The following is a 14,409-nucleotide window of genomic DNA, read 5'->3' as shown; positions in this document are numbered from 1 at the left end:
TCGGTGGGTTCATGGCTGTTGCAATAAGCTCGTCAAACACTTGATTTTATTCTGTCATAGAATGTCTTCTATTATTAAAGCATTCCCCAGTACCGCCCCCTCCACTACTCCCTAATAAAGTTCACCTCTGAAGGACAGAAGTCTCATCTGGATTCTGAAATGTGCCCCCAAATTTTATTTTTCAGGTCTCGAGTCACCACGTCCAAACATAATCCTCGGATTAGTGATCTGTCAAAAAATGAAGCGGCCTTTGAATGCCGGAGAGTTGGACAAGGTGGAGGAGAAGCGGGCCCGGCTTCCTCTGCAGGAGGACGTGGACGTCCCCGTCTACCCCAGGACGCCTGCTGCCCCGCAGCCTGAGAAGAAGCCCCCCAAGTACCAGCCATGCTCCGGGGACTTCGTGGCCGACTTACCCCGGGTCTCCTCCCCCCACGCCCCCACTTCTGGAACCCCCAGCTGCGGCAGCTTCGTCGTCAGTGTTAAAAATACTGTCCACTCTCAAGCCTGGAGCCACGAATGACACCACCGCGCCCCCCGCACCGGCCATGGCTGCAGCGGCTGCCTCCCCTGCCACATCCTCAGCTTCGAAAACTGCATCGCCCCTGGAGCACATCCTGCAGACTCTCTTCGGGAAGAAGAAGTCCTTTGACACCGCTGCCAAGGAGCCCGTGGAGCCGGCTCTGGCCTCCACCCAGGATGCCAAGGCCAAGGCCGATGGCGGGCTGCCCACAGTGCCCTTACTGGACCCGATTGTCCAGCAGTTCGGCCAGCTGTCCAAGGAGAAGGCCGTGGAGGACGAGGAGGACGACCGGCCGTATGACCCCGAGGAAGAGTACGGCCCCGACAGAGCCTTCGACACGCAGCTCGGCGACCACGGTGGCCGGCCCGATGCCGACAGGGCCACCGAGTCTGCAGAGCGCGAAGAGGTGGCTTATGACCCGGAGGACGAGACGATTCTAGAAGAAGCCAAGGTGACGGTCCACGACCTGCCCAACAGGATGTGCTCAGACGTCAGGGGTGGGGCCGGGGAGAGGCCGGCAGGGGGCGCTGTGGACGGGGCCGCCCCGTCCCTGGCCGAGCAGCAGAAGATGCTCGAGGAGCTCAGCAGACAGATCGAGGAGCAGAAGAGGCAGGTGGAGGAGCAGGAGGCGGCGCTGCGGCAGCAGAGGGCCGCCGCGGGCGTCTGCACGGCCCGCTTCTCCGTGGCGGAGGCGCTGCTGTCGCCACCCCCGAAGCCGGCTCTGCCCCAGGCCGAGCTGTTCCCGCAGGAGCAGCCGGCCGCCGGCCGGGCAGCGGCGCCGCCCGGCAGTCAGGGGCCGGCCCCGGGCTCAGACCCCAGACCCAGCCGTGACCCCAGGCAGGCGCGGCGACTGGCCACGGAGAGCAGCGACGGCGAGAGCTGCGCCCTGGCCCCGGGCAGCAGCGCGGCCTGCGCCCCGCCGGCCAGAGAGGCCCCGGCCCCGGAGGACAAGGAGGCCTGGGCTCCAGGCGACGTGAACGCACTGCCCGCCAGGCCGGACGGCCCCGCCGGTGAGCCCTCGGAGAGCCCGGCCCAGCTGCCCGCCGACGGCGGCGCGCCCTCGGCCGGCACCGCCAGGCCTGCGCGGAAGGTGCTGCTGCCCACGCCCCCCGGCGCCTTCCCGCCCGGCTTCCCTCTGCCGGGCACCGGCCAGGACTTCGGCGGCCCGGCGTTCCCGCCGCAGTACGAGGACCCGAGGAACGCCCCGTTTGCCGACAGGAGCGACCGGGCGGCAGTTGAAACTGAAGGCGACAGAGATGCACAGTCCAGGCCCGGTGAGGGGGCCGCCCTGTTCCCCCCGCCTGGCCAGAAGGGGGCCCCTCCGCCCCCGTTCCAGGGCCAGCGCGAGCCTGCTCCACGCCCACTTGGGATGTCGGGGCTCCACGGGCCCAGTTTCCCGGGGCCGAGGGGCCCGGTCCCTCCGTTTTCAGAAGAAACTGCCATGTCTAACAGTGATGGGTCGCGAGGGCCTCCAGCGGCCAGATTTGGGGCTCCAAAGGGGCCCATCCCTTCCTTATTTTCAGGGCCACATGGGCCACCTCCGTATGGGGACAACAGGGGCCCCTCGCCCTCGCACCCTGGTGGGCCCAGAGGCACGGCAGCACCCCAATTCGAAGAACGCAAGGACCCCCACGGGGAAAAGCGGGAGTTCCAGGACAGCCCGTACGAGATGGCCGGCCCTGCCACGCAGTTTGAGGGGCCCGAACAAGGCCAGTTCGTGGGGGGCAGGGCCGCGGCGCCGTTCCAGTTTGGGGGCCCCCGGAGGCCTCTGCTGTCTCAGTTCAAAGGGCCCCGGGGGGGGCCTCCTCCCTCTCAGTTCGGCGGTCAGAGGGGACCACCCCCTGGCCATTTCGTGGGCCCCAGGGGGCCGCACCCCAGTCAGTTCGAGGGGCCCCGAGGCCAGGCCCCCGGCTTCATGCCGGGGCCCCGAGGCGTGCAGCCTCCGCAGTTTGACGAGCAGAGGGTCACTTCCCCGCCGCCCCCACGCTTCGCCAATCAGAGGGCGCCAGCACCCCTTCAGTTTGCGGGCCCCAGGGGCCCTGCGCCTTTTCCCGAGAAAAACGAGCCGGCCCGGTTCCACTTCCAGGGCCAGGCGGCCGCCGTGATGAAGCCGGCGCCCCGGCCGCTGCTGGAGCTGCCCAGCCACCCGCCCCAGCACCGCAAGGACCGCTGGGACGAGGCCGGCCCGCCCTCCGCCGCGCCGGGCCCGGGCCCCGAGGCCGAGGCGCCCTGGGCCGCGCCCGACTTCGGCGAGGGTCGCGAGTACAGGGACCAGCCCTTCGAGGCCCGGCAGCGGGGGCGGTTCGAGGCCGGGCCCAAGGAGAAGCCGCTGGACGAGCCGGCCGCACCGCCGCCCGAGAGCCGGCCGGGCCGGGCGCCCGACGAGCGCCGGCGGGAGCGGGAGCACGGCAAGGCCTGGGAGCGCGAGCGCGGCCGCGACTGGGGCCGCGCCTGGGACCGCCACCGCGAGTGGGACAGGAGCAAGGAGCGGGGCGCAGGCCGGGACCGCGGGCGCGAGTGGGAGCGCGAGCGCGGCAGGAACAGGGGCCGCGAGCGGGAGCGCCGGCGGGGCCGCGAGAGGTCGCGCAGCCGGGAGCGGGACCGCGGCCGGGACCGCAAGGACCGCGGCCGCAGCGAGGAGGGCGCGCGGGAGCCCAAGGCCGAGGCCCCGCGGGCCGCGGACCCCGCCGTCCAGACCTAGCGGCCGCCGCCGCGCCTCCGGGTCGGCCCTTGGCCGCCATCCCTCCGAAAGCCAAGTTCTTAAAAAGTGTCGAGCAGGTAGTTTTTGAAATAGCAATGAACTTAGATGCAGAACGGAACATTCTGGGCTTCGTAAATGACTGTAATTTTGTGTATAATGGTTTCTTACAAAATTTCACATCTTTACGACTCTGATGCTTTTTAAAAAAAAAAAAAACTAAGAACTCTCAATGTTTCCATTTGAAATCACTGAAATGGGAAAGTGCCTACAAAAGCATATTGCTTTTTCAGATTATAAAGTTATCTTTTCCAGTAACTTGACAATGGAAAACGTTTAAGGGAATTTCAGTGGACGCTGGAGCCATACCTTTGCTGACATCTCATCCGTGTTTCTAGGTTTCCAGGAGCTGTTTCTACAGGTTTGGCAGGCCCTCGCTGGGACTGCGTGCTGCCCGCGGAGGCTTCCGCCCGGGGGGCCGAGCCGGGCCGGGCCGGGCCGGGCCAGGCCGAGTCAGAGCAGGGTCAGCTCTCTCTGGAATGTTGAACACAAAGCTTACAAATACGTTCTCCTTTTGTTATAAATTTAAATTACAAATTTCAGCCAGGAAACAAAACACATTTCTTAGTTTTGCTTGGGTTTTTATATGTCACCTTACACTTTTTTCTTTTTTTGAAAATGTGCTTAAAAGCAACAGCTAAGGAGAAACTGTTGCATTTTAAATAACAATTTATTGAAAAAGGTTTAAATTTTACCAGCCTAAAGTGAGAAAATAAACCAATTAAGTGTACCTGGGGGAGGGGCGGGTCTTTGATTTGAACAATCAGGAACATTTTGTTTGTTGAACTTCGCCATCGGAGTAGTTATTTCTACACCCCAGGACAAGTGCACCAGCTCCGAACCGTTACATTTGTCAGGTGAGAAATTTTAAAGTTTGTCTTTGAAAATGGGACATTTGTATAAATTCTGAGATAGAAAATAGTGATACCAGTTCAAGAAGTACGAACCAGAAAGCTTTCGCTGTGGGATACGGCGTGCTGCTTCTTGTCATGGATTTTTCAGCTTCTCAAGTGTGAAAGAGAAAACCTTGCTAATTTATTTGACTGTACAGATTCACTTTGATACCTTTTTTACATTTTCATAAACTTCCTTTTGCAGGCGTCAGATTTGAGTTTCACTTGTTCTTTGGAGCCTCTTATCCCATCGTACATCACTACAGATTTTTCACTTTCTAGCACAAACATTTAAATTTGAAAACATCGCGAACTTAGCAATTTGGGATGATCGGTGTATTAAGCCGAGTGTTGATAGGTTAAATTACATAAAAGTGGTGTCGAGTTCCAACATCTAATAGGATGTGAAGGTTTTTGTACATGTAAAACAAATTTTTCTAATTTAAATGCACAAATGTAAAAATCAAGTGTGTTTCTTTAGGTTTACTTGATAGAAATTTCTGTAAATTGTATTTTATATTGCAAAGTATTATATCACTGTACATTAAAACACGGAACTTCATAGGTTTTGTTACTTGAAGTAGAATAAACATCTACAGAAGGTTCCGTGTCGTGTGTCATCGATCTTTTCCATGTTGAAGAGTCGGGGCTGGACGCGGGCGCCTCTGCTACCCCCTTGCCAGTTGGCGTGGCGTGGGCGGGGGTGCCCTCCGGCCCGCAGACCCTCCCCAACCTCAGGGACAGCTGCCGTCGCTGCCTCATGTGGCTGACCTCTGACCTCAATTTGGGTGACCCACAGCCACAGCTGTGTCTGCAAAGTCTTGGGCTGTCACAGGAAGCACAGACAAGTGCCTGAGTACAAAATGACAGGTGGTTCCGGGGGGGACAAGCGGTCACCGCAGGTCCCCGGGGCCGGCGGGCACGCAGTGGGGCCAACTCGGTGGCTCATGGTTTGAAGGCGCATCGGGCTGCCAGTGGGCTTGTGAGGGCACACGGGGTGGCGGCCGGGCTGGCCGGTAGACGCGGGAGGGGAAGCCACAGGTGCGGCCTTGCCCTTGAGCCTCAGCTAGTCAGTGGCTACACGTAGTTGACCTTAACCTGGTGACCGTCGTGCATGGACACAAGCATGAGCATCCACAGCCTGCTGCGAGGGGGACACCGGGAGCATGCTCGAGCAGGACAGGCCACCTTGGTGGGTGGACATTCCGTACCAACTGCCCGTTCCACAGGGGACCCACCGTGGGCCGCCCCTGCCACAGACCCATGTGGTGACTGTATGGCCAGCCGAGCCTGCCAGCCCCCCGAGGCCCACGGGCAGGACATGGTTTTCAAGTCACCCCAGGGGGGGCGACGCCGCATGGGGAACCCCGAGAAGCCCTCCGTCCTGCGTGCCCCCCGACGTTGGCGCTCGCCTGCCTTCAGCCGCAGCCTACCCTCAGGCGCTCCCCCACACCCTCCGTGTCCGGCCCCCGGCCGTGCTCCCACCCTGAGCTCACACGGCCAGTGCCGGCCACGGCACGGGGCGCTGCACGGTGCTTGGTCTCTAGGCACTAGGCCCAGCATCCCCCCGGGGGACACACGGCTGTGACAACTAGTCCCTGGCTGCAGCCACCTCCCTGATTATAGAGACGGCTCTGAGGGGCCATGAAGGGGGGGCTGTTTCCTCAGGAAGCTCGAGGCGCCAGGCCCCACAGAGGGCGGTGACACTAAGGAGCGGGCAGCCCCTCCCCCACACCAGCTGCCTGGACCGGGGACAGCCCGGGAGGCAGTGCCCGGGAGGGGCACAGCAGCCGGGACTGCACCACGGCCGGCCGTGCTCTTCAAGGGGCCGGAGCCAGCAGGACTCGGCCCACAGGGCATGTCCGCGTGCGTCCCTCTCCTTGTAGCTCGTTGGCCAGCCTGTGTCACGGCCACCCATCCTGCAAGGGAGCGAATCACTGTTAGTAGAAGAAGGAATAAAGCCACAGTGGGGACACCACAGAGTGTGTCATACCACGTGTCGGAAAACTGACCATGACAAGTGCTGGCGAGGATGCGGGTGGCAGGCATGGATGGCCTCGTACGGCCGGGCGAGGGGGAGGTGGCTCCGGGTGGGAGAGCTACCCGTGTGTGATCAGCGACTTGCTGAGTGACCCCCATGCGAGACCAGCCCCACGGCCTGCGTTACTGGGGCGGCAGTCCCCCCAACCCAGGGCGCCAGGACCTCCGGCACATCTCAGGCATTGCTCGGGGCAGGTGCCGTGCGGGGACCCTGGGGACACTGCGTCCTGAGGCGGCAGCACTAGACAGGCTTTTTAGGGAGCAGGAATTTTTAAAAGGTGAACTGCCCTAAACAGACGACTCACTTCCACCAGAGCAGGTGGCTACAGTGATCCACTCAAGATGGCCCACACAGGCGACCCCCAAACGCCCTCAGGTCAGTGAGAACAAAGTGCGGCCCAGCCATGGGAGGGGGCGGCCCGGTAGCCGAAGGAGTCGAGAGTGGGGACGGCGAGTCTCGGACGCATCGAGATCGGGGAAGGCGCTGCGCCTAAGGCCTCCGGCCACAGGACCCCATCACCGGGTCAAGCAAAAATCTCCACCTCCAACCTCGGCGGGGGCAGAATCCTGCCTGAGACACCAGCGTGCCGTCAGGGAGGCAGACGCATAGCTGGCCCCGGATCTGCCCCTTGCCGCTGAGGTGAGTCACCAGGGGCGAGACCTGCCCGGCCTCCTGGAAGGTCTCTGGGACCCCCTTATCCGGGGACACGCAAGAGTCTGAGAATGGTGGTCCAGGCGTCATACAGCCCCCCGGCCCCCGACGTGGCCCAGCACCTCCGTAGGCCTGGCCTGCAGCACCTTTTAAGCCACAATCTCCTGACAAAGTCATGCTCCCCCCAACACGATACACCGTCCCGTCGCCAGGACACCGTCCCCCTGCCTCAGGCCATGTTTACTCTCCCACGACTTGATTCACATTTCTGCGCTGCCCTCTCCTGCGAACTCTGGGAGCGAGGCCGGCCGCTCCTGACGCATCTGACGTAGATGACAGGGAAAGAAAAACAAAGTGTGTGGTTAACAAACAGACAAGCATATTCACATCGGAACAAGGAGACGGGCGTTTCTGCGGCCGGGCATGTGGCCACTGCTGGTGTCCTTTTTGGCCTTCTTCCTTCCACTGCCTCGTCCGTGCTCGGCCCCCAACCAGCACCTGCAGTGGCCAGAGGCCCCTGCCTGGTGCGACACCAAACCCCCCTTCCTGCGGGGCTGCCTGAATGACAGCATCGTCTCTCTCCACGGACTGCAGCCACAGGGTGTGGGGTGCCAAGGGGTGTCCCCAATTCTTAGCCTCACTGGGACGCAGTCGCCCGCTTCCCCTTGACAGTCCGGCCCCATCTCCCTATTGAGCTGTCGCCCTTGAGCTGGCACTGAAATTGAGTCTGCAAAAGGCTCAAGAACATCTGTTGGACAGCCCAGACGCAGGGCACTGACACCAGCACACGCGGGAGGACGAGGGGCCACAGACACTCGCGCCACTGCCGGGGGACGCACACGGAGCAGCCGCGGGGGGGGACGGCCGGGCGGACCTTACAGAACCGGACGCGGCCCTACCGCGTGAGCTGACGGTCGCGCTCCTTGGCGTTCGCCTGAGGAGGTGACCACCCGTGTCCACACACAGACCTGCACGCGAGGTCTGCAGCAGCTCACTCAGAGGCGCCAACACCGGAAAGCCCCGAGACGCCCCTCGGCAGGTGGACACATGCTCTGTGCTCGTCCAGCTGTCGCGTCACGAAGAGACACGAAGAGACCATAAGCGCACGTCACTAGGGGAGAGAAGCCGATCTGAAGCCACACACGGTGCGATTCCAGCTACGTGACACTGGGAAAGGCAAGACATGGGGACAGTAAAAGGATCGCTGGTCCCAGGGCTGGTGGGGGAGGACAGATGGACAGTGGGCACACTCAGCCAGGATATCCAACATTTATGTCCTATACATGTTTTGTTACATTTACACCTAAGCATGTTTTTGAGTGACCGTAACGGGCGTTGTATTTCCATTTCGGTGCATACGTGTTCGTTGCTAGCGTCCAGGAATTCAGTTGGTGTTCGTCTGCTGTCCTTGTATGCTGTGACCTCGCCAAACTCGGGCACTAGCCTTTTATGGATTCCATGGGGGTTCCACCACAGACAGCACACGGTCCGCAGGTGAAGGCAGGTCCCCTCTTGCTGTCCATCCGAGTGCCGTATCCTTTCCTGCTTTGCTGCACTGAGCAGACACCCAGGCACAGTGGACGTGGTGATCGACGGTGGCACCGTGGCTTCTCCCTTGTCCAGGGGAGACGTTCGCTCCTTGCCCTGCATCCGATGTCACCGCAGCAGCTAGTCCACGAGTGCCCTCCTTCGGGGCCAGTGTCTCCTGCCAGACTGTTTGCTGAGCCCTTATCAGCGATGGACGTCGCATTTGTCAAACTCTCCCCCGCCTTTTTTTTTGAGGTTTTCTTTTTGGTCTGTTAACATGGCCGTTTACATTGGTTTATTCTGAAATGCACACAGAACTTGCATCGCTGGAATAAACCCCACACGGTCAGGACGTGTTATTCTGTCTTCTGACCTTGTTGGGTTCAGTTTGCTGAGATTTCGCTCAGAATTGTTGCGTATTCGTTCGTGGGAGAAACCGCTCTGTGCTTTCGTGGTCCTGTGATGTCTGTGTGGTCTTAGACCCGTGTGTCCGTGCGGCACTCACACATTCAGCGCTCGCCCTCCTCGCGTGGGTTCTCGTGGACGCTGTGCTTGTGCTCTAACAGGTGGCACTGCCGTGGGCCCTCTCACGGATAATGGCCCTGGGCAGTGCTGCCCCTGTGCTGGAAGGCCGCGTCCTTCCTTCAGGCTCCCTCTCCGGTGGGTCCGTGGAAGCTATTTACCAATCCCTTTTCCTGCGCGTTTGGGGCCCGCTATTTGAGCAGCAGAGCCATGCGGGGTCCCCTCAGTTAGGGTGCTGGTGGAGTGGCACCAGGACCCGAGTGGCAGACGGGGACCAGCGAGAGCCACACTTCAGGGTTGGAAGAGCTGTTGGGTGTCCTTGTCACCTCTTACTCAACAGGCAAGCCCAGTAAAGGCAGGTCGCCCTCACGTCTCACGTCTACGCAAACGAGGGCTCCAGTGCTGTCTGCGGGAACCCCGCCCCCCGGGAGCCAAACGAAACAGTGTAGGTGCCGATGGTCTTTATTTCTAATGAATGAAAAGCCAAATTGGGTATCATCTTGGTTTTATTTTCTCTTTTAAACACTGTGAACATCACGGTACTCCGATTCTGCTATTCTAAGCGGGGTCCACGGGTCAGCAGCAGCTGGGGGCGATCGGGTGGGGGGATCCTTAGGCGGGCGATGGGGTCCCGCTGGCCCATCGAATGAGCGTCTGCTTTTAACAAGGTCCCCGGGGCCCTTCTGTGCACATCACAGACTGTGTTTGGTGCCGTGCTTCGAATCTTCTGAGATTTTACCCACGTCGTTCTATATATTTAGTGGTTTTACAATTTTGCTTTATAAAAAATTTAGGTATTTCAGTCCTCTGGAACTAATTTTTATGTTCGATGTAAAAAAAAAGCGCTCTTAGTTTTTCCTAAATAACTAATCAGTGGTCATGATACCTTTTATCCAGGACTCCAACACTGCCCTACTGGGGAGGTATTAAGTGGGAAAAAGAAAAGCAAATTGTAAATTAACATACACAGTATGATCTTGTATTTGTTCAAAGAAAAAATACTGCAAAAAACAAACAAAAAAACGAGTAGCATTCCAAAGATAGCTGGTGTCTAACCTGCGACAGAATCCGGGAGAGCGCTTCAGGGCCAGCTGGCAGGAAAACAGCCTAAATCAGCTTTTCAGTGACCAGGTTCTCACAGAGATGCGGCTCGGGAGAGGGATGGGCACAGTGATTATTTTGAGCCGGCAAAAATCATTCTTTTAAGAACGCATCTTGTACGATAATATTTATATGAAATGGCCAGAGCTGACCAACCCTTAGGGACGAAAGAGAGATTACCTGTTACGGGATGTCGGGAGGAAGTGCTAATGGATGTGGGGCTCCTCTCTTGGGGTGGCGAAAATGTCGTGGCGGTGGACCGCAGCGCCGTGACCAGCACACTGCGCACGGGTGGGCGGTGCGGCCTGTGCCTCACAACCTGTGGTCCGCCCGCCAGCGTTTGCGGGGTGCGTTAACCACACGCCCTGCGCAGCGGTCGGCCGAACCCCTAAGCACGGGGTGCACGTGCTGATCTGATGGACTCTGCACCGAGCACACAGCGGTCCTGTCACACCCGTATTCGTGACACTCTCCGCCCGCCTACTGGTAGGGCGCGGGAGGACCGGAGGACGGACACCGTGGGCCGCCCCGACCACGTGCACGCGTGGCAAGCCGGGCGCCACGCCCAGGTTGCGCGCGCAGCCGGGGCGCGGCCGCGGCGGGCGGGGCGGGGCGGCGGGCGGTTGGAGGCGGGGCCGCGCAGGGGGAGGGGCTGCCGTTGGGGGCGGGGCCGCGCAGGCGCGCTGGGCCGGCGGTTTCCGGCGCGCCGCCCGCCCGAGCGCGTCCGCCGCCGGCCCGCCCGCCGCGCGCCCCCCGCCGTTGGCGCCGGCATGTCGGGCCCCGGGCCGCGGGAGCCGCCGCAGGCGCAGGCGGGCGGGCCGGCGGGCCCCGAGGGCGCGGACGCGGCGCTGGGCGAGGCGGGGCTGAGCTTCACGACCACCGACCTGAGCCTGGTGGAGATGACGGAGGTGGAGTACACGCAGCTGCAGCACATCCTCTACTCGCACATGGAGGCGGCGGCGGCCGACGGCGAGCTCGAGACGCGCCTCAACTCGGCCTTCCTGGCGGCGGCGGCGCCCGGCGCGGCGGCGGGCGGCTTCGCGGCGACGGGGGGCGCGGCGGCGGCGGCGGCGGCGGGGGGCGCGCCGCCCGTGTACCCGGTGCTGTGCCCGCCCGCGCTGGCCGACGGCGGCTTCGCGGGCGCCAACCCGTGCCTGGGCCACATCGACTTCCAGGAGCTGCGCATGATGCTGCTGAGCGAGGCGGGCGCGCCCCCCGCCGCCGCCGAGAAGACGCCGGGCGCCGACGGCCCGGGCCCGGGCGCGCCGCGGCCCAAGGCGCCCGACGGCGCCGGCAAGGAGAACGCGGCGGCCGGCGAGGGCGCGCCCGAGGCGCGGGCCAAGTCGGCGGTGCGCGTCCGCCTGGAGGACCGCTTCAACAGCATCCCCGCCGAGCCGCCGGCCGCCCCGCGCGGCGCCGACGCCCCCGAGCCCGGCGTGGCGCTCAACAAGTGGGTGCCCACGCCCCGGCGGCGGGGCGGGGGGTGGCGGGCCCCGCGGGTCTGGGCGTCCGAGACCCGCTGCCAGCCGGTGCACTGACGCCCCGGCGCCGGGCGGCTGGCCATGGGCTCCTCGGCTTCCCAGCCGTCCCCGCCCTGTAGTGTCCCCGCTTTGATGCATAGTCATCGGTCTCTGGAGGCGGGCCCCCCTACCCCCAAAGCGCTTGGAGTCCAGGGCGCGGCGGGATGATACTCAGCCGCCTCTCGGGTCTGAGGAGGGCCGGAGCTTGGCCTCCGCAGCCCGGCTGACCACTTGGCAGGTTTCCAGCGCACGCGCTCACCCCAGCAGGCCCGCGCCCCCCGCCTAGAAGGTGCTGGGCGCCTCAGCGCTGAGACGGGCTGCTCTGTTCTGTGGGGAGAAGCTGCCACCAGGCTCACGTTCCTGGGTTTTCTTTTGTCTTGGCAGTTTGGTAACTGTTATCCGACATCCGTCCGAATTAATGAATGTCCCTCTTCATCAGCAACAAAACAAATGTACGACATTAGTGAAAAATAAGACGGCAGCGGCCACCGCCGCCCTGCAGTTCACCTACCCTCTGTTCACCGCCAACGCCTGTGCCAGCGGCGGGGCCACCACCCTCTCCCAGACACAGGTACCCGCCGCTCGCCTGCGCTCGCGTGGTCAGCGCGTGTAGCTCGGTAGGTCCCACGGAGTTTTTCCTTTCGTTGAGCTTCATAACCTTTTAAAATCGAGATTATTCGCGTGGTTTGAGACTATTTAAAAGCCGCCTCCATACTGCAGTTCTTCGCATTGTGCATTAATAGCTGTGTGTCACTTCTGTCCCCGTGCCTGTTGGTGCAGTGGAGAGGGGAGAGCCCATCGAAGCCCTGTCACTCTTTTCCAGAGTTCTAGTAACTCGTGTTCCATCCTCGAGGCCGCCAAGCATCAGGAGATCGGATTGCCCAGAGCGTTTTCTTTCTGTTACCAGCAAGAGATTGAATCCACTAAGCAGACTTTGGGCGGTAGGAACAGAGCCTTGCCTGAGCAGGTTTGGATTAAAGTGGGAGGTAAGCCACCAAGCCGAGGCGGCTGGTCCTTCTGCTCCTGCCTGACCTTTGCCCTCAGGTCGCTGTGGGGGTAGGGGGAGGTGGTTTATAAGCAGGAACAGGTCTTGGAAGTGTCCTTATAGCTCAGCTCCTTCCATCCCTTCTCCCCCAGGCATCTGACTTCGAACATTCTTCTGATTTTCAACACCAGACTTGGTAACATTGAGTTCAGGGGCTGCCGTTTCTTAACTGTAAACTCCATGAACAGAACAATGAGACTCACGTAAATTTTCAGTTATCTTCAACTTACCGAAGCACATAGTGGTTTTTTTTTTTTTAATTTATTATTATTATTTACGCCTACAGCACCTAGTCTTCCTAGGTGGTCTCCCATCCAAGTACTAACCAGGCCCGACCCTGCTTAGCTTCCGAGATCAGACGTCGGGCTTGTTCAGGGTGGCTTGGCCGTAGACCATGGACCGTGGCTCCACTGGGGCGCGAACCCAGGACCTTGAGCGTGTAAAGCAGACGTGCTCACCGCTCCACTGTGGAATCATGTCCAGCACATAGTGTTTTTTTCCTCCTCGCTTCATACTTGGCGAGTGAGGCGCAGTCTCCTGAGACACAGTCTGTGTGGGCAGGGAATTGAGTCGGAGCAAGAGGCGTGATTACTGAGTCAGGAAGTCTTAGAAATTAAGACACAGCAGACCACTCGCCTCGAAAGTTAGTTCCCGATCCCTTTCTCACTGGAAACGAATTCTTTCTCAAGTTATGGTCCAGAATAACAGGGCTCACACGAAGCTTTTCAGGAGCTAATGAACACAGTATGGGGTGGCGCCCTCCGCTTTCGTCAATAATTCATTTTCCACTTGTTTTATGGCATTTTATGCAAAAGTCTGTGTTAACATTTGTCCAGGTACAAAGGTCAGTATTAAAATAGTCACTGTATTGACGAGTCGGCTGGAGAAATAAAATATTGCCAATGCTTGTGAGTTCCCCTTTGTCCCCCTTAAAAAGTTATCACCATTCTGAAACGTGCTAAGTGAGTCGCTCGCTCGAGAGAACTTGGCTTTTGTGTGGCTTCTTGGGGGTGCATGTCACTCACTACGTGACGCCCCTCAGATGCCTACTGTTCTGTGGTGGAAATTTGACATATGTCTGTAGCATAAGCTACGATGTGGTTTCCCCTTTTGTGGGGAGAATCGCATATGTCGTGAGGGCGTATTTAATGCTCAGCCACTTAGGTCTTGTTCTCCTTTGAGAATTGCAGTTAAAAGAGCAGCTGTCGTATTAGAATCATTCTGGCTTTTTTCCCCTCTCTGAATATCAGAAAAACCAAACAACTTCTGGGTGTCTCTATTCGTAGATGACAGTTAATGCCTGTTGGTTAACGAGGGGACTTGGACAGAGGCATGTGCTTCTGTAACACTCGGAGCGTTTTAGCGCAGTTATAGGTTTATGTCCAGTTTTGTCGTTTCTCACATGGAACCTCGTGCGGACTGCGACACAGGATCGCTGGTGAATACAGCCCTTCCTCTCCAGGTGTCTGTGACCATTCATGTTTGTATCTCTGAGTGAAGACGCCAAAAAATATATTGAGCATTAATGAGAATAAGAAGAATAAAAAATTAAAATACCGCTTTTTTCCTTCTTTTGCAAAGAAGAAGCGCTATGCAAACAAGCAATGAATAAGAGGAACCGGAGTAGAATGCGTCAGCTGGACACGAGCGTGGAGCGGAGAGCCCTCGGGGAGATTCAGAACGTGGGCGAAGGCGCCCCCGCCGCCCAGGGCGCCTGGCAGTCCGCGGAGTCCTCGCAGTCACACCTCGGGGAGCAGGCCCAGAGCGGGCCCCCGGGGGGCAGGTCGCAGCGCAGGGAGAGGCATAACCGCATGGAGAGAGACAGGAGGTA

At 60.0% G+C, this 14,409-nt stretch overlaps 2 protein-coding genes, 1 long non-coding RNA gene and 1 pseudogene across 7 annotated transcripts in view; 2 read left to right on the top strand and 2 right to left on the bottom strand.

Moving 5' to 3' along the window:
* The window catches only part of DIDO1 (death inducer-obliterator 1), a 51,954-nt gene extending 47,181 nt beyond the window's left edge, over positions 1 to 4,773 (top strand). Inside the window, exon 18 of the mRNA XM_039864776.1 lies at positions 413 to 4,773. Coding sequence (XP_039720710.1) covers positions 413 to 3,221 — 2,809 coding nt within the window. The 3' untranslated portion in view covers positions 3,222 to 4,773. The remainder of the gene's footprint in view (positions 1 to 412) is intronic.
* On the bottom strand, positions 4,292 to 10,582 carry LOC120603925 (uncharacterized). 2 transcript variants are annotated; one of them, XR_005653230.1, is made up of 3 exons: positions 10,194 to 10,582; positions 9,969 to 10,061; positions 4,292 to 9,827 (listed from the first exon to the last, which is right to left on the bottom strand). It is a non-coding gene; the product is annotated as an uncharacterized LOC120603925 (long non-coding RNA). The 2 variants fall into 2 exon arrangements; XR_005653229.1 differs by having other exon boundaries at positions 9,969 to 10,582.
* A 182-nt stretch (positions 10,583 to 10,764) lies between these two features.
* TCFL5 (transcription factor like 5) overlaps positions 10,765 to 14,409 on the top strand; it is a 12,213-nt gene continuing 8,568 nt past the window's right edge. For 3 of the 4 annotated variants that reach the window (XM_039864772.1, XM_039864774.1, XM_039864775.1), the window contains exons 1-4: positions 10,765 to 11,463; positions 11,918 to 12,104; positions 12,357 to 12,519; positions 14,160 to 14,406. In XM_039864772.1, coding sequence (XP_039720706.1) covers positions 10,784 to 11,463; positions 11,918 to 12,104; positions 12,357 to 12,519; positions 14,160 to 14,406 — 1,277 coding nt within the window. In that variant the 5' untranslated portion in view covers positions 10,765 to 10,783. The remainder of the gene's footprint in view (positions 11,464 to 11,917; positions 12,105 to 12,356; positions 12,520 to 14,159; positions 14,407 to 14,409) is intronic. The other variant, XM_039864773.1, reaches the window with a different exon arrangement.
* LOC120604134 (uncharacterized) lies at positions 12,856 to 12,971 on the bottom strand (annotated as a pseudogene).

Source organism: Pteropus medius, unplaced genomic scaffold, assembly GCF_902729225.1.
Source record: "Pteropus medius unplaced genomic scaffold, Ma_sr-lr_union100, whole genome shotgun sequence".
NCBI lineage: Eukaryota > Metazoa > Chordata > Mammalia > Chiroptera > Pteropodidae > Pteropus > Pteropus medius.
The sequence above is the reverse complement of the archived record's forward strand: the minus strand, read 5'-3'. Positions and strand labels throughout refer to the sequence as shown.